Here is a 25,957-nt window from a genome sequence, read left to right on the forward strand (position 1 = left end):
ATCGCTCAATTTAGACGGCCGGCCAGCTCTAGGAAGAGTCCTGGTGGTTCCGAACTTCTTCCATTTACGAATGATGGAGGCCACTGTGCTCATTGGGACCTTCAACGCAGCAGTAATTTTTCTGTATCCTTCCCCAGATTTGTGCCTCGAGACAATTTTGTCTCGGAGGTCTACAGACAATTCCTTTGACTTCATGCTTGGTGTTTGCGCTCTGACATGCAGTCAACTGTGGGACCTTATATAGACAGGTGTGTGCCTTTCCAAATCATGTCCAATCAACCACAGGTGGACTCCATTTAAGCTGTAGAAACATCTCAAGGATGATCAGTGGAAACAGGATGCACCTGAGCTCAATTTTGAGCTTCATGGCAAAGGCTGTGAATACTTATGTAAATATGATTTCTTTGTTTTTTAATTTTAATAAATTTTCAAAACTCTCGAGAAAACGTTTTTCACATGGTCACAATGGGGTATTTTGTGTAGAATTTAGAGGAAAAAGATTAATTTAATTCAATTTGGAATAAGGCTGTAACAAAACAAAATGTGGAAAAAGTGAAGCGCTGTGAATACTTTCCGGATGCACTGTAAATCTCGCTTATCTCAGCGTATGCGTCCGCCTCCTCGCTCCCCGTTACAATGAAATTGATCTTTATTGCTTTATTGCTCTATAGTGTTTGGTTATTCTGTACTACCCTGTATTATATAATGACAATAAAGTTGAATTTAATTGTAATTCAACATTACTGAATTGTAGTTACAGAAAACATATCAATTTGCATCAGGTTTGTTAGAGCAGAAGCAAAAAACTAATCAGTGTGCGTCCAGACTGAGAAGCACATTAATTTTACATGAATAAATAGTATTCTAAATGTCCAAAAGTATCCAAACACCTGTTCCCTCAAGATTCCTTCTAAATCCAAGGCAATCCTTTTTCTGCAGTAACAGCCTATAATCCTCTGAGAACACTTTACACTAGATGTTGAATCATTGCTATGAGAATCTGACCAAACGGCCTTAGTGAGGTCAGGTACTGATTAGGTCACTCTAAAGAAAACTATGTTCAGTTCAGAAGTGGGGAGCATGATCCCCTCTAACTTTGGCACTGCACATCTTAGCGTTATGTGTGGCTGCTCCAAAGCTTCCCATTCTACTGGCAGTTCTATAGATATTACCTGCCTGTATATGTGCATTTAATAACGAATCTATTCTTTAAAAGGAAATTCTTTTTAAGCCAACTTTTTAGAAAAGTCTACCTACACGGGTATTCTGAGCTTTCATATGTAATGTTGATGATGTTAATAGTGGTAAATAAAAAATGCCATATAATGCCCTGCATTTTGAAATCATCTCTCAAATTGTAAAATAATGTCTCCAGCATCAGGCAATGTATTTATAATCATTTAAAGTCATAACTTTCCACATTTCCATCTTTCCATCTTAGAGGAAAGATGAGGCATTAAATGCTTCAGATGTCTGGTTCCCATCACCACTACTATGAACAATTCTGACTCTATAAGCTTCTCTAGAACAGAAAACTCATCAACCACTCTGAATGAATGTTTACATCTTAAGGGTTTGGAATTCCCCTTTAAATGTAGCTGAATCACTTATTAAGGCCTCCCACTTTAGGCAGTTTGGCCTGCATTTACCCAAGCCTTGTTTTATCTCCCTCCTTTCTTTTCTTACCTTAAACAATGTTTTATCTGGTTAAGGTGCAGAATTCTTCCATGTTATTGGCATCACTGGCCAGTGCATTTTCAAAAACAGAGTAAAATAGATTGTGGAGAACAGTTTAGTGCAGCCAAAGGATATTCGTCAAATGTCTAGACATAGTCTGACATGGTGCAAAATAAGTATATTTCATCAGAAATGCAGAGTATTTTTCAGTCTCTGGATAGTGCACAGAATTTTGTTGAACTACACTCCGGTACAGATGTAAGACTTGTCAGATTTCTCTGTTTTTATTCAGGTTCAATTTTTTTAAATAGGCTAGATTAAAGCTCTGTTGGGAAGGAGCATCTGGACACATTTGGACATGTAGTGTAAATAGGATGTGAGAAGATCAGAGCTTTGGAAAGTCTGGGACTGCAACGCTTACCGGTGGTGTGGAAGAGAGTGCCGGGGCCAGGATACCAATGAGCCCTGAGGTAAGCGAGAGGCGGCGGCTCTCACCGGCTGGCTCCTTAGGCAGCTCACCCTTACCCATCTTGGTGCTGCTGGAGTAGGACCTGCTGAGCAGCCGGTGGTGGTGCTTGAGGCCGTCCAGCTCCTCGGTGCGCACGCTGCCTGAACACGAGCGGCTCAGGAGCCGGTGTGGCTTCAGAGCACTGCCACCATCACTACTCCCACCACTACCACTGCCACTGTGCTCGCAGCGGGGCTCACCGGAGCCAGAGCGGGGCAGCAGCCGGTGAGGCCGCAGACCACCCCCGCAGTCCTCAGGCTTCACCGCAGCCCGTGGTAGCAGCCGGTGGGCCGGAGGCTTGAGGACTGATGGCAGCTCTAGGCGCGGCTCGCCTGACATAGAGTGGCCCAGCAGCTTGTGTGATTTGCTGGCACAGCCATCCACTTCCGGCTTCACGGCACTAGAGCAGGTGCGGCGCAGGAGCCGGTGTGACTTTGACACACAGCCATCCTGCTCAGGCTTCAGCTTCTTTTTGTTCTTCACACAGCCAGGAGGAGGATAGCTGGGGGACCTTGAAGGGCATAAGCAGAGAAAAGTAGCCACTGCATGGCACTGTTGTCTCTATAAAAATGGACATTATATTATAAAAAAGGACAAATTCCAAAAAAGTATGTAAAACAGAAAAAGACAGTTTCAGTGTGACTTATCAAAGAACATTATATATACATATATATATATATATATATATATATATATGTGTGTGTGTGTGTGTGTGTGTGTGTGTGTGTGTGTATTAATTGTTCTTTGTTTTTGTATATATACACTCCTCAAGACTAGACTAGACAATACACCCTTTTAAGACTATAAACACTGAGAGATGTTCAAGCAACATTTTAAACAGTAACATTCAGGAAAGGCCTAGACCTTTAAGAGCGAGGATGGGTCAAGGTTCACCACTTTGCCAAAAAAGCATTATCAATGTATTCAGCCTTCCCCTTTACACACAGAAAATCACAATTAACCCCAATTAAAGGAATACATATACGTATAGGGGGGTCATTAGTGGGTAACCTTCACGTCTATGAAAGCATGTTTTCATATGCTGCCTTCTACATAATGTCTTTGTAGGAATGTCCAAGCCACATTCTACATGTGTTAAGCAAGTCTGTTCAAGGTTACTTTATATGGTTTGAGGTGAGTGTGAGATGATTTAGGTGTGTAGTTTACACAATGCTAATTAGTGAGGCATAAGCTTCAATTAATTGTTAGCAACATTAGCCTTGAAGCTCCAGTCAGAAACAAAAGAAGCAAGCTTCAGACACCAAACATGTTTCGGCTTATCAAAGAAATTAGGGGTAAGAGGACAACTGTGTACATTTGATTTTTCATCCAAACCACTGGCTTAAACTGTAGACTCAGTAACTAAAACACATTTTTAGTACATACTGTAAAACTAATATATACACGGCCTACATATGGGCTTGTTCCGTTAAGGGGTTAATCCTTTAAGGCTGATGCAAAAACATGGATATTTCTGTTGTTTAATCTGCGATTCTCTGTGCTACTGTAGCATTTGTAGTATTGTGTGATACAGAAGCACTGTGGTGCTTACAATGTGAAGAATATGAACTAATGAAGATGAAAATTCAGAAAATTTTAATCTGTCACAAACTACCATTTTGAACAGGAAAAAAAGTGACAGAAAACACAGAAGTATTTTATTCTATTTATTTATTCTATGTCCAGCGTAGATGTGCATGCTCTGCAACTCATACTCTGCAAGTCACTGTGAGATGATAGTTTGATAGGGTTAGAGAAACGAATGACTGAAGAGCATTGCAGTGTAAATTCTGCCTTGATGTTGTTTTATCTGGTTTTTGTTATAATTACATTTTTCATTTTGAGATCTCAGCTGTCCTCACTGGGGGATCATTAGCAGATTAATTACAGATCAAGAGATTGTTTAATGCTTGAGATACAAGACAATATAATAGATTATATGAATGTTCAACTGATGAGAAGCCTGACAGATGTCAAGGCTGATTTCAGCATCTCTGTCATTCTAAGGGGGAAAAATACCAGGTGGTTTAAACTAAATATTTTGAGAACAAAACTGGTCAACAACTTAATAAAATGCCTATCTGTATAATCTAAACAGCATTCTCAACCTTATTTAAAGGATTTGCTGACCTATTGATTTTGTAAATTTCATACAAATTCATATTACAGAGGCAAATCACATCTTATTTCAGGAATATCTTATCTTGGAACATTTTGTCTTATTTCAAGTTAGGGAATCCTTACAGCTAGACAGCAACTGATTAAAAAAGTCAAAGCAAAACTGAAGTGTGATCACCTGAAAGACTGTGCTTCCCCCTGGTATTTTCCCCACTTTCAGTTTCCTTTTACCAAGGCTTGTGGAGGAGATACTACATGCACCTGCTGGGCATAAATGCCCACAACACACTGCACAAACAGTCAGAGCCGAGTTGAGCCAAACAAGGCTGCCCTTCAGTGCAGTAACATTAGCAGTTTCACAGCTGACAAGTGACTTAGCAATCAGATTCCAATGTCAATAAACACTGCTTTTTTAATCGGAAATACAGCCTTAATGAAATTTTCAGCAGCATACTGAATGTGTGGCTCTGAGAAGACAGCTAATGCTATGGTGCAAGGACTGGAATGCCATTAACGCTTTTGAAGAAATACAGCTGAATATGCTGACACTTAATGTCAAAATAACACTGCCATCAGAAGAACAGAATAATTAAAGAAATTATCTTGAAATTTAAGTGTTACCAGTAAAAACCTCCCGTTTTACCTGTTTCATTCAATACATTTCCCACTGTAAAGTTGTCAACAAAGCTATCAGGCTAGCATTCTATTACAACAAGCAAGTAATCAGATTTGCATAAAAATAAAATAGCCTTCTAAACCACTTTATTAACATTTCAGACCACAAGAGAGTTCCACAAATTGGCTAAAACCTTCTGAGTAGACGGCTGCACTGATGGCTCAGCTTTGACTGTTCACAAAATGCACTTTGGGCATGAGTGTGTTCAGTCAGAGAAAGTATATTGAGGACAACTGCCACTTAATGATGTCTTCTGAGGTTGTCAGATGCTAGTTTGTAAAAGTACAATCATTTTCTATATAAAAGAGCAGAATAAAATATTTCAGCACTGCTTATTGTCATGAATGGTATATGCAGGGAGGCTGGATTTAGGTGCAAGCAGACTTTAATAACAAAAACAAACTAGCAAAGTAACAACCTACAGGGCTTAAACAAAGAAGCACAAAGCACAAACAAAACACAAGGCAGGGAAAGAACAACTACAACGAGTAGACCAGACAACCACTGACTAAAACAAAGGGCTAGATAAAGGTTACAACAAATGGGGAACACCTGGGAGAGGGAGGAGACAGACTACAGACAGGCGAAGATACTAATGGGGAAGGCGGGGAAAAGGTGAAGCAGAAGAACCAAAACCAAACACAAGCACATGGCAACAACACAGGGCAAGAAACAGACCCAGGAACAAGGGGAAACTGTGACATATTTATAAGTGCTTTAAAAACTCCAGTTATAGGACTTTATAAAGGCGCCTCATGTACGTTCATGTTGCCAATGAGTGTGAACCACTTCGTTCTGCCAATGGGATGATCATCAAGCAGGACTCAGTATCAGCAGTGCTAGCTTCCACTTCCCCAAAATTTGTTGTGTAGAAAAAAACGAAAAAAGGATACGGGAAAGTTTTCTTTGATTTTTTCAATTTAATGCACTCTTTTTCCTTCTAAAATTCATTAAAAATCCTGCACAAATGGTTAGAAACAATTCTAATTTTTTCATTTTTAGCCATTTAGCTCAATTCACCATCATTTATTGAGGACATGCATGGACGCCATCTAGCATTCTGCAGTCATGTTTTTAATATAACAGAAGAAAGAGGAAGTGGCCAGACTCCACTTAAACTGGCTCTGATTTAGTATCTCCTTTTAACTGGCATGTGAGACACACCAAAGTTATTTCTCATAATACAAAGCCACACATTCAACCCTACCTTCTCATCATTTGCCACCGTCGCTGCGATATTTTAATAAGCAGGTTTCCATCAACATTAACATGTGCAGATAATGAGAGGGAATGGAGAGGATGTGTCTGCAAAGTCTGAGATGGTTTTAACTGCAGAGTTAGCATCACTCTCACAAGTGAAACCTCCATGCTGCAATGTAAGGGCATTATAATGAATATGTTATGCTGCCTGTCACAGCGTCCTAAAAAAAGGAACATTGTCTTTTGAACTGAATGGCTAATGGTAGAAATGGAAGTCTAAAACAGAAGTTAGGACACTGCTGGGTTTGAGCTTAATTTAAGACAGCATTTTGTTGTCCTTGTTAAGCTTGTGAACCTAACCTGTTGTTCTGTAATAGCGAATGTCCCACTGAATGTCCTAACTGAAGTTGTCATGGTGACTAAACAGATTGTGGATTTTGGAGTTAGGATTAACTCTTTGTTGACTGATATGATTGTCAGTGTTCAATTGTCATAGTTCGTTATACCCAAATAAGCAGTATAAGCTCATAGTCTTAAATAATATAAATATTGTAGAACTGGGGGTGGAGCAACCCAGCATTCTTTAATATCCTGTTAAGGGGAATTCCACCGATTTTCCAAAGTTTATACATAATTTAGTCAATGAGATGCAAAAGTCATTCAGAGTGGTTTTAAGTGAAATGGTTCATCTTAAAAACTTGCTTTTTCACAATGGTAGTGATAGGATCCAGGGGGACACAACGGATTTGTATGATGTTAACAATGGTTAAACAGTGGTAAATCTGAAAAAATAGACTTTGTTTTTCTCTGCATGTTTGTCTCTGCTACAAATGGATTTTACAAATATTTTAGGCCAAAACTGATCACAAATCTATCATGAATAATGTCTCAGCCATCAGATAGTGTATTTGTAACCGTTTCATGTAATAGCTTTCTATGAGGGAGCTTTCAGAGTCATTATACTCATTAGACGTCTGGTTCCTATCATGACAACTCTGACTCGGCAAGTTTCTCTAGAATAGAGCATTTCAAACCATTTTCAGTTACTATGTACATCTTAATGACTCAATTAAGGACAAATGTAGAAAAATCTGTGGTAAGACTAAACATATTCAAAAAGGTATCACCAGTTCAGCCTGTACAGCTGTGATACGTATTTTAACAGAGGGTCCCAAATTTTGGGTTCTCCAGTGACATACCTGTCTATAGTGTCACTTTATTATCAGGACATCATAAGTTAAAATACTAGTGAAGCCATAACCAAAAAAGTAGATAATTATCGACACTTCAGTGACAATACCAATAATACTGTAGGCCATCAATATCTACCGATATTATCATCCAACGGTTATATCTGTCAGGGACGGTTGAAAAACACTAGCAAATGCTTCAAATTTTAAGATGGATCTACGTTCTATTAAACAGCATAGATGCCTAAGGTTTGTCCTGCTGTACTGAAGCAAAGCACACAATTGGCCCTTTTTAATTCAATTAAATGTGATAGATGTAATAGATTAGTGACATGCACTGACAAAAGGCAACAACAAAACAAAAATGGACCAATACAATATAAAATCAAAATGTGAAAACTGCAAACAGCAATCCATTAAAATTGAATTTGGCTGCATGATGATGCAGCATCACTGTCTTTTACCTGCGGAGAGTGGAGAAGATGTGCAGAGGTGACTTCGCCTTCTTGTCTGTCTGCTTTTTGCTATGTGGGCAGTTGATCTTGTCTTTAGTGTGATGCTTCCACTGCTGAGTGACAAAGGTCTGCATTATCCTGATAAGAGAGAGTATGCAGATTCAAAAAGTGAGCCAGAGGTGGTCTGAATAAGTTTTGGCATTCAATAAAAGGTAAAATACAAGAAAAACGTCAAACATTATTAGTGAATTCTTTGAAAAGTAATAAATAAAAAAAGATACTTTTTCAGCTGATGTCCCAGGCCAAACCTGTCTTTTGTGGACACCTGAAATACATCAACGGTGGGAACTGGAAAAAAACAAGCACAAACAGAAACTGAAGTTGATATCTGAGTTTTAACTAGCACTTCATGTCTGTGGGTGTTTGGGTGTTTCTGTGTGATCCAACTCGTCTACAACCTAATATCACAAGCGATATTTTATAAGGGCAGAATTTTACCACTTACAACTTGTTACCTATAACTCGACAAAGTTATTGATGATAAAGACTTCAATTAAAATTGCAGCTCTTGGGATTTGAAACTTGCACTCTTTCAAATTGCAATTTCACTGCATATTGCAAGCAACTGACAAGTGCCTATAGCTGGAGACCTCTTCTTTCTGCAACACACTTGCTACTGGATGTTTCTCTTCTATTGGACCATCATGCAGTTATAAAATTTTCACTAACACTTCTGAATAATTCAGCAATTACCTGATTCAGCCTTATAAAAGTGGGATTTAAAAGATTTGTAAATCATTACTATTTACCACAGAGATTAAAGCAACATTATTCATATAAGAAAAGCAACTATAGCCCATTACGGTGAGTGTGATCTGACCTGGTCCATTTAGATACTGCGTGAGGGAGCAGTGAAGACGCACAATAACAGGTTCCGTCCTGATCACATCCCAGGCGAGGGCAATTTCCTCCTGTGGACAACAGTTAAAGCATTCTTACACACTCTTATCTACTATACAAACAACCTTATATCTCATAGTCCAGAGTTATGTATATTATAAATGACAGTACACAAAAATACTTACATCTAGGAAACTGACATCAATGTGTAGATCAATGTCTACATCATCAATTGCACCATATTCCCTAAAAGAAAAAGACAAACCATTTACTACAGACCATTTACTACAAGACATCAGGATGTCAGGCTTTTTCATTAAGTGCCAAGCGGGAGGAAGTGCAGAAGCATAAAGTCCAGAACCAGCCAGTTCCGAGACAGTTTCTTCCCATGGGCCATCAGGCTGCTGAACAGCCAGTAGTGATGGGGTATCGGTCTATAGGCCTGTCACTGCACCTCTGAGTCATCATCTCTATGGACAATCATCACCTCATCCACATCTCATCAGACTCACTCTGATCCGCTGCACCTTCAGTCTAGCAAATCTGTACTTACACATATAGATTGACATCTTGTACATCTTGTATCCATATACTGTACAATCTGGAAGATTTCTATATCAGTATTCTATCCCTGTGAACTGCATTTCATTTATTATCTACCTCAAACTAACTGCACATACGGAATGTGGACAACAGCACATTTCATAGTTTTATTTCATAACTTATTATTGTACAACTGTACAATGGAATAGTGAATGGAATATTGTGTATACGTGTACATTCAGAGTCGGTATATATATATATTTTTTTTTCTTAGATATTTTTTTTTTTTTTGTATTTAAATTCTATAAGGGGGCTACGAACCTAAGATTTCCACTCACCTGTGTAAAAGTGTTTCAGATCGTTTGGTGATTCATTCATGAACTGACTGTAATTCAAGAATCATTCACTTATTCTTAATGTAAATCTTTTTTTAATTCGAACTTATATATAATTTTACACACATAAACTGAAACTGTCTTCATAGACAGTGGTTTTCAGAGGTGTTCCTGAGCTCATGCAGTAATTTCCACTACAGAATCATGTCTACTTTTTAATGCATGTCTGTTTTTAATGCCTAAGGGCCTATAAAGATCATGGCCAGCAAGTACTGGTTTTTGGCCTTGTCTCTTGCATACAGAGATTTCTCCAGATTCTCTGAATCTTTTAATGTTATTGTGTACTGTTAAATATTATTGTACTTTATTTGCTTTTATTAACTTTGTAACTTCTGTTTCCCTTGCCTTTTGCGTTAATCTCAATTGCATTTTGTATGTCTCTCTTGGGTGATGTGTGGGGGCTATGGAGAGCAGGTCCTTTGTCATGCAATGACCTCTAATGGTTAACCTATTTCACATCTGGTTATCTATAGCTCCCCAATCTGGCACTGCCATTTGTTGAAAGGATATCTCAGAGACATCCTGGCTTCTAGATAGGGGCAGACTGCAAATTCCTGGATGGGCCTCACACCTGTATTTTAATTACAAAGGTGGAGGCAGCCGCCCATCAAGTAGGGGGGGTTTCGGGGTCATTTAGACAAAGAGACAACTAGAGGGTGTGGGTTACCTGGCTGATTACAAGTTCATGGTTGCTGTAAGCTTAGTCAGACTTGTTTGGGTAGAAAGACGCGCCACTGCTGCTTTTCTTCAAGAAACCGACACTTGTCAGGAGAAGTCAACAGTACCATAAAAGTTCTTTGTAGTTTTATGTTGAGAAAATGTTATTCTTGAATTGTTGCACTATTTGATAGTGCAGTCTTTCACAGAGTGGTGAACCCTCCCCATCTTTACTTCTGAAACGCTCAGCCTTTCTGGGAGGCTGATTTTATGATCGTGTTATTGACCCGTTGCCAATTAAACACCAGGTGTTTTTTTTTAAGCATTACAACTTTACCAGCCTATGTTTTCTCCCCATCCCAACTTATTTGGAACGTGTTGCTGGCATCAAATTCAAAATGGGCAAATATTTTTCAAAAACAATAACATTTCTCAGTTTTAACATTTAATATATTGTCTTTGCCAATGAAATATAAGGTTTAAATGATTTGCACATCATTGCATTTTGTTTTTATTTACATTTTTCACAGCATCCCAACTTTTTTGGAAATGAGGTTGTAATTTTACTCGGGCATCATATGACATATTCATCATGATATTCCACTTTATTAAGGTTAGATCAGTTGGAACAGAGACGGAAAAAACAGTAGTGTCACAGACAACCCCAATTCCAATGAAGTTGGAATTGGAATTGAAGCTTATGCCTCACTAATTAGCATTGTGTAAACTATACCATATACCAACTCAAACCATATAAAGTAACCTTGAACAGACTTGCTTATGTGAGTTATTCACAAAAAAAAGACAATGGTACAACCCCAATTCCAATGAAGACATTGTGTAAAACATAAATAAAAACAGAATACGGTGATTTGCAAAACCTTTTCAACCTACATTCAATTGAATACACTACAAAGACATTTAAAGTTAAAACGGATAAACTTTATTATTTATATTTTTAAAATATTCACTCATTTTGAATTTGATGCCTGCAACACGTTCCAAAGAAGTTGGGACAGGGGCAACAAAAGACTGGGAAAGTTGAGGAATGCTCAAAAAACACCTGTTTGGAACATTCCACAGGTGAACAGGTTAATTCGAAACAGGTGAGTGTCATGATTGGGTATAAAGGGAGCATCCCTGAAAGGCTCAGTCGTTCACAAGCAAGGATGGGGTGAGGTTCACCACTTTGTGAACAACTGCGTGAGCAAAAGTTTCTCAATGTGCAATTGCAAGGAATTTAGGGATTTCACCATATACAGTCCATAATATCATCAAACGATTTAGAGAATCTGGAGAAATCTCTGCAAGTAATCGGCAAGGCAGAAAACCAACACTGAATACCTGTGACCTTCGATCCCTCAGACGGCACTGCATTAAAAACCGACATCATTCTGTAACGATATTACCTCAGGGCTCAGGAACACTTTAGAAAACCACTGTCAGTGAACACAGTTCGTCGCTCCATCTACAAGTGCAAGTTAAAACTCTGCTGTACAAAGCAAAAGGCTTTACATTCAGTCATGTTTAAAGCTTATTTGAAAGATTATAAATTTCGTTGCATAACTGTCCACCAAATCTGACTTTCAGGAGAGAGCAGTAGAGAATTTCTTTTTATCCCAGCAGTAGCAGCACAGAAATGAGTGAAGGCACACCAAGCTAATGACATGGCTATTCGGCATGTTGGCAGATATCCAAAAAGACCATCTTCAGCAGACGGGAAAAACAAATGGACGTAGCAACCAACTTCCTACAGCAGCCAAACAGGGAGTTAGCCGTAGACTGGCAATATAGTATTTTACTGCAAGAACCAAGAAAGAACACCTAGTACAGCAAAAATATATATGTATATATTCTTTGAACAATTCACAACCTATAATTCTGCTGCTGAAACACTCAGCTGCAGTCCAACTAAAAGTCAACATATCTTCCCTTTACTGAGGCACGTCATGTGGGAAGCACTTACTTCCTCTATTTATTGGAGTCTAAAAAGTCTGTCTGAATTATTAAGCAGGTTACATGTTGCTTTTGTAGGCCACCAGCATGTACATGTAGACTAAAAAAAAACAAGTCACTAACAGGTACAAACATTCAATGCACAAACCATGCAAACCACACAAACATTATGCCCTTTAACTGAAGAACAGGGTAAAAGGAGGCTAACAAAGTATAAAGAGAAGCAGTTTGTAATTGTAGAACTACAGTGCACCTATACAGTAAGAGGAGCTGATAACATGAACATAGAAGCAAGGAGGTGGTCATAATGTTATGCCTGATTGGTGTACACTGACCGGCCACTCCAGCAGCACTACTGTTCATGATCCACTGGTACAAGGACAACACACTAACACCACCACCACGTCAGTGTCACTGCAGTGCTGAGAATTATCCACCACCCACATAATACCTGCTCTGTGGTGGTCTTGTGATGGTCCTGAGCAATGAGAAACAGGGTAAAAGTGGGCTACAAAGTGCACCTATATGGTAAGTTTAGCTGATGAAATGGACAAAGATTGTAGATACAAGGAGGTGTACTTAATGAAGTGGCCAGTGAAAACGGCAGTGCTACAGCCTGATTACAAGGAGTCCGTCTGTGGTCATCAGAAACATCAGTTTCTACACTCCTCCTCAGAAACATTTAAATCAACACTGCTATGATATTGGTTATAACAGAAATACAGAGTGTGCCACTATGGATGAAATCTCTTTCAACTGTAGGTTATATTTATGTTTCTATTTAGGTTCTGGCAGTCATCCTACGCCATGCGTTCATTTCTCATAAGATCATCATGACGACTTTGTTGTGACACTCAGAAAAAACTGTCACCATGGTTACACATCAGCCCATGATCCTCTAACAACCATGGCATCTGCAAAGCAGGGGGTCAGGAGATAATAATCTACCTCTCTCAAGCAAAACCTCTCATACACACACAGAAAATGGTAAAAGATCTTCAAGTCCCCAAAACTCTAAACAAATTCTCCTTCCTGGCTGTAGCTGATAATATTTTTAGTTCCAAAATTAGACCATTTAATGCTAGTGGCTCTGGAATCACTTCAAAACCAACTGCAAAATCATGCTCACATAGCACTAGCTTCCTGCACAAACACTGTAACAAAATTTTAAAATGTTGTTGATTTAAAAATCTATTAAAATCTATAAAAATTTAAAAATCTTACTGTTTAGGTGCACTGTAGTTCTACAATTACAAACTGCTTCTCTTTATACTTTGTTAGCCTCCTTTTACCCTGTTCTTCAGTTAAAGGGCATAATGTTAGTGTGGTTTGCATGGTTTGTGCATTGAATGTTTGTACCTGTTAGTGACTTGTTTTTTTTTAGTCTACAAAAGCACAGAAGGAATCCAATCAGATTCAGTGGCAGAATGAACAGGGACAAAAACAAGCCAGATTTAATGGCAACATACCCAATTTATCAGATCTTCACAAAATGTTAAGACTAGAAGAAGAATTTGTGTTTGGGTTATTCTTTAAAGTCAAAGTACTTTCTCCAAGATGAGTAAGTTTCTAGTGGGTTGTATTTTCTATGACCCCAGACATTTGTGTCATAATTTGAATATAAATAATGCTTTACACCTATTTACGCCTTTTAATCGGCTTATGGGATATCACTTCTATTTTCATTATCTTCTTGCTCATGTTCTCACAGTGTAGAGAGAATGTAGAGGAAGTTCTATTACCCAGACCAAGTAAATGTTTCAGAGATGCTTACAAAGCAACCATGGCTTTGCAAATCAGTAGATGTTTAATATGGATATGTGCGCTAGAAGTGCTTATCCAGACAGGAATCAAATTCTCAGAGCACCACTGAACTTGGTGAAAAACTGTAGATAATTTCGTCTGTAATTTTCTCTGAGCAAGAGGGAGAAACACAGACATGGCTGATTCAGATTGAAATAATCTCACCAAGTAGCACCTGTAAAAGTGGAAATTCCTCCCGGTCCCCATGTTAATTTAATCCCGTCCAAACCAGACTATGTTCTCATTTTCACAAACGCAGACACAGCATGTGCATCAGTTCTAGACCTTACAGAAAATCACAACGCATCTCCAAGTCAACTGAGGACACAGAAAGGAACATGTACATCAAGCTTCCCTGCACTCAAGTCAGATATAAAACACAGGAGAGGCAGGCCGACAGAGTAAAGGTCAAATGCATATGACAACTAAACAGAAAAAAACAGGAAGGTATCTGTAGCTACAAACTGAACTCTACGGTTTGTGCATCTGGATGTCTGCAGCCTTCAAAACCAGATCAGCACGGCCTAGCATTCAAAGAAGCTTGCTTTTAATAGCTGCTTTAGCATGAAGCCGGAATGACAGCAGCTTTCAGAGTGCCAGATTTTAGAGATGCATAATTTTTTTTGGCAACAGCTTGGGAGCATTTCTTATGATTCCTTGCTAGTTTATGTTGTCAGCCATGCACATTTTGTGGACAGCTGCTGCTATGATATGTAGCACCAACAACCAGGTTGAATACAAAAAGGTTTGCAATCAAACTGATGGTTACAGTGAAGCTTTAAAAATGAATTCTTCATCATCTCGCTGGAGGAACATTTGGTGGATGCTGATTATAGAACATAAGAGCCGCTCAGTGTCAAACTCTGGATGAAAGACACCGCAGCAATCAGCACATCATCAGATCCAAGTGGCCATGCTGAGAGAGAAAAGACTGCAGCCACCCTTCAGTATTATGAGCCGACAAGCAAGGTCAGGTTTCGTTTTAAAAAGAGTTGTTATAAACAATTCCCAGTCCGTAGACCTAATTTGGCACTTCTAACCCTTCACAGTAACCTTAAAAGACAATTTCCACTGTTTTTGAAGGGGAGCCCTCAATTAAACAAACCTTTTTTTTCTTCAACGTGGGTTAGATTATTCATCTTTATAAAGTGTTTTACTGTGTTTAATGCTACTTCTATTACAACAATAGTACACAATTTTCTGATCTCAAAAAAAGCAGAGTTTGTGTATTGTTTTTACAGCAGGGGTTACTTTCACCCCTCATTGCTCATTAGTAGCTCACACAGAGTCACAATATTGTTCACTCAGTGAGCCAACAATGTCCTAGTTAATCTGATAAGGTTAAGGGGAAAAATGGTTTGTTTGTTTATATTATTTACAAATATCAAGTTGATTTCCACTCTGCCCATGGAATGGCCACTAGGGGGCCTGATTAAAGAGGTTACAATAAGCATTTTATAATTTGGACATATGGTGGTGTTGAATAGTTTCCTGCAGTGACCACTGTTGATCAAACAGGTTAAGCATATAGTTTTCTGCAAGTTTAAATGAAATGTTTTGTTGATTTTCTAACTGCAAATAACATCCTCTACAGGGAATAGATGTAAATATGGTATATTTCTAGGAAACCTACCCAAAATGTGGTGAGGGGTGTCTAGTGTCACCCTGTAGTGACATAAAGGCACCCATCTGACCACCCTAGTTATGCAAAGTGAGGCAGCTCACCAATAAAGAAGTCACCACAGAAATGTTCTTCTACCTATTTTGTGTGAATGGGCATCAGAGCAGTTACCAATAAGTTATGAGTGGACTGATGCTCCCCTCAGTAATTAGTCTGTCACTGCTCTGATCAAAACCTTAACATTAGCCTTGTTCATTTTGCTTAAAGGAGCAGCTAACACTGGACCTCTAGATTAGGAAAACACACTTAACAGCACCTAAATACATCTCTGCAGGAATATAATACAGTATTTTGTGACGTGGACCACATGATTATAACATATGACTCTGCATTCAGAAGTAGAAATCATACAAATGAAGAATATATTTCACTGAACCTCAACAGCAACAAACAGTTGTAGTTGCAGCTGTTTTGTTTGTGCATACTATGTACTGTTGTCCCTAGATGATTCACAGATTGAGTGAATGAATTTTCAGAGGCATTTAGCCACAGAATGAATGAATGGATACAGTAAAAGTGAGAATACGTAATTGCAAAGAGGACAGGCGCAGTTTCCCATACACGGTTGAATTCTGACATCTTTCAAGCTTGTTTTCTCCCTGATAATGCATATTAAATGCATTATTAGAGAGTGAAAACTAGTATAGTATACCAAATGCCAAATAAAATTACAGTATTCAATTTGAATTTTTAATTCTGAGTTCAAAGTTGCAATGTAAACATACAAATGCATTGCCATTTTACACACTACATTTTTCTTTTTAATTTTGATGCTTTCATACACATTTCCTTTGCAGTGACCTTTCACTTTTGTACTTGGCTCTTGGAAATACTTTGATAATGGTTGGTTGTGTTCGAGACCAACCTGTGGATGACTTCTGTTAAGAACAGCATATGCACACAATTGAGAGGTGAAAAGTTGATGCAAATATAACATCGTTGATCAGGACTGTTGACAAGGCAATAATTCTTTTAAATCACCTAAACCAAACACTGGCTTTACACATTGAATCTCCTGCAACTTTAGTTGTGTGAATTTAAAGCATTTGAGTTCACCAGTTCAATGGACAAGAAATTAAAACAAAACATGGCATGTTTGGCTACTAACAATACCAACTTTACTAACTCAGAGTTGAGGGACACCATGGCATGACCTTGAGTGGGGTACCCCTGTCAGAGCATGGGGAGATGGAGAGCATGGAGGAGGAGGGCACAGCTCAGGGTGTCACTACCCATAAATCATACCCTATGGGGGATAGCTACGGAAATACATGTGGGGGATCTACAGGCCCTACCCATTTGTCTAAGTGACATATCGCAAAGGCAAGTGGTATTGACTGGGCAGAAAGATGGCAGCTGTGGCAGTTTCTGGTTTCCTCATTCAAGACTGCACAATACGTACGGCTGAGGCCATGCTAGAAAGTTGATTGAGTTAACAGACTTAAATAAACACATGGGCTTTTGAGCGAGCAGCTCCCTGAAGGCATTAGCGATAAGTAACATGTTTAAGTGCTTTCATTTTGCGTGATTTGAATATTTAAGCAGCTGCTTCAGGGCTAGACTCATGCTGGCTATGGGAGCTGTTTCAGACCTTTCTTCAAAATATTATTTTGCTTCTCTACTTCACGTTATTCACTTGTGGTGTGGGAGGAAAAAAAAAAACAGTGCTTCTTATTCAATATGAAAATTGTGAAAGCAAGTTGGTACTATGTGAATATTTGCTAACCCCCCCCAAAAAAAAAAAGGATTAAAAACAAACCCAAAACAAATTCAATAAAACATAGTTATCAAACATTCCTTTCTCTTGACAAAAAAATGCTAATTAGAGTTGTTAGAATGATGCAGGTTAGTGTTCTTTATTTCCTTTTCTGCCCTCTCCCACATTTTGTGGTAATGTTTTTCTCAACCCCTTTAAAAAAAGTGGTTCCTCAAGGGTCCTTTAGTAAAGACAATAGTTTACCTCAGAGGTACACAGTGGCCAAATTTTGCTTCCTATTTAACCATTGGAGCAACAAGTATGTATAGTTATGTATAGCCATAGGGGTTCTGCTATTGATATAAGTCATAGAACCTTTTTTGTTCTATGTAGAACCTTATGTTGCCTAAGTCGCATTTTCTACTGCATGGTACCGGCTCAACTTTACTTGACTCTACTTTCATTAGGCAAACCTGGTACTTGGTACTCTCTTTGGTATCACTTCCATTGAGATTCCAAGCGAGCTGAGGCAATAGCTCAGCCCATGTGGAAAAACTGTTGACTACTGATTGGCCAGAGAAAATAGGCACCAGCATATGTATTAATGGTGATAATGCTACCAGGTTAAAGGACCATCTTGCATTGCCCTAGAGCAACCAGAATCATCTGGTTGTCTGAACTCTGTAGTATTTCCAAAATCTCCTGTTTTTTCAGCAGTCTTTTGTCTTGCTGCCCTCAGCCTCTTCTGAACAAAATCTCCTTCATATCATGGCAGCTCTATGTGGTGTCACTATAACGACCAGCTAAATTGAGCAGGTACTTTATCTACATTGGAAAACAAAGTGGCTGGTACCAAAAAAGTACAGTTGTGTCATGTCGAGTTGACCTGGTACCACGCAGTGAAAAAAAAAGTTGGGCAATACACAATATTTTATCATTACTGTAAAAAATGAAGTCGCAAAACACTTTTCTGACCATGTATATCATCAGTACTTAAACAAGACTGACTAAAAACATGTTTCATTTCAATATGAGCATAATTATTCCTGTTAAATGTAGGTTTCATATTACTATTATTACTATAGTATTTTCTATGTGACACTACAGGTTCTGTTTTGTCTGTTACAACTTGGAAAAGGCAAATATGGTAATGTATTTTGTGTTTTGCTGTATCATAATAAAATATTTTTTCCATATAGCCCCTAGTTTAGAGTCAGTTTAAACTGAGGTTTCACCACATGATTTTTACCCTGATCCTCAGTCTGTGCTAGTTTCTGTTTTTTGGGGAAGTCAGAGGAGTTTTGCCTCCTGACTTGAGTTTCAAACCGTTCGATGTAAATAAACTGTTCTAATATTTTTTTAACCTGACTCTAGTCAAATAGTAATCTAGCAGTGTAAACTGGTAAACTCGATCTGAATGGATCCTATCAATTGCCAAAGAAAACTTAAGAGCCATAACACCCCGTAAATCTAGAAAAGCTGTTTATTGTATGGAGTTTGGACATTGTATGGTTAGACAACAAGGTGCCTGTAAAACATGTACTCTAAAAACTACTAACACACAGATCACACATCACATCCACGGCCCTCATTCAAATGTGTTTAACCTGTTTCTTCTTTACTGTGTCAGCATAAAGAATGGGTAATTAATCCAAAATGCTTCCATCTTTCCAGGTTTATTTTGTTATCTATATTCCCTAATAACAGTTAAATGCATGGGTTGTTAATAATTTTTAATTTCATTGAGTTAATTACTTAGGGTGTGAATCGTCACATTTCAGTCACCAGAAAATCTACAGAAATAAGTTGAGGAAAGTGTGAGATAACAAGTTTTAATCTGCTAGGACTGCTTAATCTGCGAGGGACTAAAAGTCTGTCCCTTGGCTCCCGACCCCCTTTTTATAGAAATCATTTAGAGAGCAGGCTCCACTCTCTGTCCCAGGACAAATACTATAGATCATTGGGTGTCCGATTTTATCCGCAGAGGGAGTGAAAACCTGCAGCCATACTGGTCCTTTGCAGATAAGATTGGACACCCATATGCTATAAACTGAAAAAAATTGTGATTTATTAATCTCAGTCTTACTGAGCTCTGCTAAAGCCTGAGTAGACTGATAAATCAATATGGTCAGTTATTAATCTCAGTGTTACTGAGCTCTGCTAAAGCCTGAGTAGACTGATAAATCAATATGGTCAGTTATTAATCTCAGTGTTACTGAGCTCTGCTAAAGCCTGAGTAGACTGATAAATCAATATGGTCAGTTATTAATCTCCGTGTTACTGAGCTCTGCTAAAGCCTGAGTAGACTGATAAATCAATATGGTCAGTTATTAATCTCCGTGTTACTGAGCTCTGCTAAAGCCTGAGTAGACTGATAAATCAATATGGTCAGTTATTAATCTCAGTGTTACTGAGCTCTGCTAAAGCCTGAGTAGACTGATAAATCAATATGGTCAGTTATTAATCTCAGTGTTACTGAGCTCTGCTAAAGCCTGAGTAGACTGATAAATCAATATGGTCAGTTATTAATCTCAGTGTTACTGAGCTCTGCTAAAGCCTGAGTAGACTGATAAATCAACGTTTCTGCTTGATGCCATCATTTCAGAAATTAGCCTTTCTGTAATTGTTTTTCAAAGATGGGTGATTTGTTTTTGTACACTGTCTCATGTAAAGAGCCGCTGGGATTGTGAAGCACAATTTTAAGGAATACTCCATTGTTTTTCAACCTATTTTGCGGCATCAGTAGCATACAATTCACCACAGACAATTATTTCAATATGATTATGAATATTTTGTATAAGAACAGAAGCCATGTTGGCTTGAAGCATGCTAGAAATAAAAGCAGAAGCACTTGCCCACTGCTTTCTATTATAAGCCTGTTTAAATCCCATGTGTACACAGAAAAATACATTGCCAGTGAAGTCACAATATATAGACCAATGTGAAGCTACTTGGCTGAAACATTGATACTCTCTCTTTGCAATGCAAAATGAAGGCTGGCCCAGGGGTACAATGTCAACAAATGACAGAAAACAAAAAAGTATCAGTGTGAAAGTTTTATTTTGTGACTAAGTTAACCTAATCTAGACTATCTAATCTATTATTTAATAAGGACTGGCATCACTATTTAAATAGATGTATATCCAAACTAATCTTAGTATTTGTACAGCTTAATTCAAGTATATAAATAAGGCATGTTTAGTTTGGAATAAAAAAAAAATATATATAAAATTTTAAATACTGTTTGTAAAAGGGTGCAGAACTGAACCCAAAACTTACAGTCACAAACTGCATGTATGAAAGCACATTAAACATAACCCATGTAAGAATGTAGATTAGTTAAGTACCTCTCAGCTGACCAACTCAGCAAATAGCTAAGAGGTTAAGAAGCTCTGTCAAAAGCAATGAGAGTAAGCCTCTATTAAATGACTGAACACTGCTCTGGTAGTCAGTTTCAGGAGTGGCTGTTTTAGTCGAGACAATTTTTTGCTAATTTTGAGCAAACTTAAAAACACTAGCCATTTTTTGTTCATTTTATCAGCTCTACTTACCACACAATTGCATTCTGTAGTTCTACAGTTAAAGAGTGTAGTCCATCTGCATACTTTTGTTAGCCCCCTTTTATGCTGTTCTTCAATGGTCAGGACCCCCATAGGACCAAAGCAGTTATTATTTAAGTGGTGTACTTCATGAAGTGGCCAGTTGGTGTACATGACTAGTGAACACAGCATTGAACTGTTGTACACACATAAAATCATAGTATTTTTCATTAAAACACACAGTTTACTTAATTGCAGAAAATATGTTTTGGCAGTGACAATCCTTAGTGTGACACACTGATTTTCAGACTTTAGGACACATTTACTTCAATAAAAGGTCTTTGAAATAAGGATGCCATCTTACTTCCTGCTCTAAATGCATGGGTGTGGCTACAATAAGGCTCCACCCATGGACTAAAACTGTGTTTCAGTAGTGACATGAAAACTTGGGACAACATTTTTAAAATCTTATTTAAATTTGATAAATCTAAATCCTACAACTTTACTACAACTTCATAAGAAATAAAAAAGATCTTTTTAAAATACAAAATATGTAAGTATTAGTTTCACACAATACAATTTGGGGGTTGATGTTTGGACATCCACCTCCCAGTAGAAAGTACCCTATAAATCATGTTTTGTACATACATAGCTTATTACTCTCTCAATTAATGTCTTGGGTTTAAATAGATTATAATAAAAACAACATATTCCTTTTAAATATCCAAGGTCTGAATATTTAATTTAAATGTTTTTGTTTACTGTGTGTCAAGAATTCGATCCTTAGTGGCTTCCCTGTCTGTGTAGTTAGGAAGGCGCTCATTCTCCCCCATCAACCAGCGTGACTCCAGCCAATGTGGATTTCTGACATGATAGAATGTGTAGCTCTGAACCTGCTGAGCTGTGCATTGAGGTAGCAGAAAATACGCAGTGGTGTTTCATATGTCTTGGAGGAATCACATGCTAGCATTCACCTTTCTGACCACATAGCACTGCGTGTACACCCAGCAGGTGTGACCCAGACTAAAGGGGAGAAAAACCAACCAAAAATACTACATAACACAGATGTTGCATACAGAGTAGGTTGAAAAACTTTGGAGTATTCGTTTAAGTGAAGAAAATGGTCGATAGAATTTGTCCATTCAGAGTCGAGCAGAAGCAAGAGAAAGGCAACGTACCTGAGCGATACTGCATGATGGCCGTACAAGTCCCTCACGGCTGCCAGGTCAGCCTCCAGCTGGGGGTGTTTGTGAAGCTCGCCGTCATAATTCACCTGCCAGGGACAAACCACACAAGCACAGGTCAGGGTGCAGATGCTAAACCAGAGATGCTAATGCACAGAGGCAGTGGTGCATTCACTCAGCTTTGGCTGAGAAACTTGGGGACAGCTTGTTGGCTGAAGTAGGAACAGTTTTCAACCTTGAGCCAGGAAGTTAGTCATAAAATATGTCTCGAGATAAATCCTTTTTATCTGCCATCTTGAGGACGTTATTTTTTAATTCACTGAGAAGATGAAAAAGGGCAAAACTTGTTTTTTGGAGAAGCTGGAAGAAAAGGAACACAGAAAGTGTTCAAAATCTCCCATGAGATCCATGAATAATCTTTATGTTTGTTCAAAGCCAGTCAGTGAATGCCTCAAACAGCAAGCTGTTATATTTGAACTTGCAGAGACCTGCACATCAAACAGCGCATGAAAATCAGGGCATCATAACTACCTATTGTCAAAATATAAAAATAATAATAATGAGATGGTTATGACAGCTTTGAGGGTTAATCCACATTAATACATACTACAAAACACAATTCACAAGAATCAAAATTGAGAGAATGCTGAAATTATTATGCATATTGCTGTTCTTTCCTTTTTGGTGTCCAGTTCAATTTAAAGTGTGATCAAAAGCTGAGTCTTTGTAGCAGCTTGAATATGAATGTGAAGTAAGCACTGCACACGAATCTCAAAATGACTGAGAATGCAAAACTAGTTTTACTCCTTATGAATACTGAATACTGTCCTAGACAATAGGCTAAAAAAGTACAGCAGCAGATATAGTACTTTTTGAAGAATGGAGACTTTATCTCTTCTGGCAATTCTCAGACTGAATGTCAAACAGCCTCTATAATTGTGTGAAATGAAGAGGCTTAAAATGAATACAGCATTAATAATTGCCCTCTTCAGTAATGACTGTCCATTTTCACTCTCCACAAAATAGTTTTTGAAAAACCAAATCATCAACTTTAGAACGGTGTTGTATAATGGGCCTTTTCAAGTATACAAAATGGGCAATAATACAGAATTCCCTAAACCCATAAATGACAGGTCTTTAAAAGTTTATTTAAATGATATGGAAAGTATCTTTTTTTTTTTTTTTTAAATGAGAGTTTATTGCAGTATGTAACACTGTAGTTTGTTTCCAAATGTGTGGTTTACTCTTCAGTCCATATGATAAATTTATGGAAACTACGATGCACTAAATTTACACTATGTTGGTTTTCACAAAAACACATTTACATACACATACCTATTCAGCCCTCAGTGGTTTAGCTCTGTGTACTCCTTATAAGTAAGGAGTAAACAGTTACAAGGAGTGGTTTTGCCCAAATGATGCACATTACAAGTCAGCCAATCAGAACAGAAGGCTTAAAGGCATAACATTGGTTTGAGGTTGGAAAATGGCCGTGTAAATAAATAAATACAATGAAGGACATGCCCACTTTAATCAAATTATTGGTCACTGTGACATCAAGAAAATATAATCTACTGTGCACTTCAGGCTTCCCATCATTAATAACAAGGAAAGTTCATAGATACAAATCACAGGCTACAGATCAATGTTGTAACACAAATCCTTCTTCCTTTGCTGAGAGTTAGGTTTAAAGTCAGCAAAACAACAGATTTAAACATTAAAGAAAAAGGACAGTCATTGCAGAAGCATTATAGCCAGTGAGTTAGCCTTCATACTTATAAAAGCAACTATCCTGAGTCATAACCCGTGATCTGTATTACATTTCGTCATATTTCTTATTTTGCCATTTTCCCCAGATTTGTCACTGGCTATACTTGTTCTGGGTTAGTTTCTACTTCCTTAAGTTGTTAATCTGCCCCTTGTTATGCTCCTTTTTTGTTCTTTAACATGTACTTAAGTTGTTTGTCATGGAGCTTACCAATTTAATCCCTTGATCTGACCTACTTTCTTGATCACTAAGGCTTCACTGAGGCTATCAAATGGAAGGATCATAGGACACCAACACAAACTGTGATAGCTGCTCTAAACCACACCCGTCTGATAAAAGGGAATTGATTCTTTGGAGACGTGAGATAAAAATACTCTGGAAATTTATTCCTAAATTCTTGTAAAACAAAGTGACATGTTTTTAGCGAACCTGAACCATGAAAAACTCCCAAAGAGTCACCCTACCTATTTCTGTGTGGAATATATTAGGTGGCAGAGGACAAACACCCTCTCGAACAACAGAGGTTCTTGACAACAAACAAAAAATGTACACACAAAATTTCCACAGAGAAACAAACAGAAAATAATTTTAAACAGCCCCAGAATCTTTATAAGATGTTAGGATGTCACTGCCAGCTCCATCGTGTAGCATGAGATTTTACATTAATCTCTGGCTGCCTCTACTACGAGCCTATGACAAGTCCAGAAGTGTACCTCAAAACTCACACAAAAATCTATTCACTGACCACAGAATGAAGCTACTGCAGTCCCTGGTCCTAAACATTAAAGAAAACCTTTAGGCTGACCTGAAAAGATCAAGTTTAGCAAAGAATCTGGGGAGGTTCTGGAAAGTTTTCCTATGGAAAAAAGTCTCAAATCCATTCATAGATGTTCCTGCATCTCATCTAACATTAAAGAAGAAGACTGTATACTGAAATTCATTTAAAATTTCAGTGTTAAGATCAAGCTGAAAGGCAAAAATGACATTTTCGTCTTATTTGCTTGTTCTATAACAAGGGGGATAAATAATTCTGGTGAGTACTAGAAGTAAGACTGAGTTTCATATGTATACATTCGTTCATTAAATCTGGCTTCTAACTTCAGAATTTAACTGCTGAAGTCCAGTAAAATTTGTCTGCTTATGGACCTGGCGCCTTTCTTATGAAGCACATTCACGCTGTCACTGTATCTTTCCCCATTAGACATTCATGTAATTGTCCTTTATCATCCTCCCTCTCCTCTAGGCTACTTCGTTGATGAGTTAGACATTCTACTGAGTCTCTTCCCCATTGATGGAACCCCGCTCATACTCTTGGGTGACTTCAACCTGCCATCGGTCAAGCTGCAGTCATCCTGCCTGTTACCACTGCTATCATCCTTCGACCTCACCCTCAACCAGACTCCTCCGACGCTCAGAGCAGGCAATGCTTTGGACCTGATATTCACCAGACCTACCTCCGCGCTGGACGTGACAGTAAATACCATGCATCGCTCTGATCACCACTTCGTATCTTTCTCACTCTCCCTCCGTGCTACCTCCTGTCCATTCCACCCCTTTGTGCTCCTCCTCTTGATGCAACCTGCACTCCACTCCTTCCTCGTCTTTTGCTTCAACTATTCTGGCCACCCTCCCCCATCCTGATTAATTTTCCTCGATCTCACTGAACACAGCTACAGATGCTTTCATTTCTTCAGTCTCATCTGCAATTAACTTTTTGTGTCCTCTCTCCTCTAGGCCAGCAAGATCTTCCCCACCCCCCTGGCTGTCAGGTGTCATAGGCAGCAACTGGCAAGAACTAAGGAAGGCTGAGAGAAGGTGGAGGAAATCCCCATCTTCACTCCTACAATCTCTCCTTTCCAAGTTCTCTCAAGAAGTCAAGAGTTTTTTTTTTCCAAGTCAAGAGGCTTTTATTGTCATTCCATCTATGTACAAGTACACAGTGGAGTGAAATTACGTTCCTCCAGGAACAACACGGCGCAACAAGAAACAAAAAGTTCAAAGTGCAAACGTG

The 25,957-nt window shown here is 38.4% G+C and overlaps 1 protein-coding gene across 1 annotated transcript in view; it reads right to left on the reverse strand.

Moving 5' to 3' along the window:
* parp8 (poly (ADP-ribose) polymerase family, member 8) overlaps positions 1-25,957 on the reverse strand; it is a 74,864-nt gene that overhangs the window by 12,785 nt on the left and 36,122 nt on the right. The window contains exons 7-12 of the mRNA XM_037531433.1: positions 22,173-22,267; positions 8,910-8,970; positions 8,705-8,795; positions 8,106-8,172; positions 7,834-7,962; positions 2,099-2,696 (exon numbers count right to left, since the gene is read on the reverse strand). Coding sequence (XP_037387330.1) covers positions 2,099-2,696; positions 7,834-7,962; positions 8,106-8,172; positions 8,705-8,795; positions 8,910-8,970; positions 22,173-22,267 — 1,041 coding nt within the window. The remainder of the gene's footprint in view (positions 1-2,098; positions 2,697-7,833; positions 7,963-8,105; positions 8,173-8,704; positions 8,796-8,909; positions 8,971-22,172; positions 22,268-25,957) is intronic.

This window comes from Pygocentrus nattereri, chromosome 20 (genome assembly GCF_015220715.1).
Source record: "Pygocentrus nattereri isolate fPygNat1 chromosome 20, fPygNat1.pri, whole genome shotgun sequence".
Taxonomy (NCBI): Eukaryota; Metazoa; Chordata; class Actinopteri; order Characiformes; family Serrasalmidae; genus Pygocentrus; species Pygocentrus nattereri.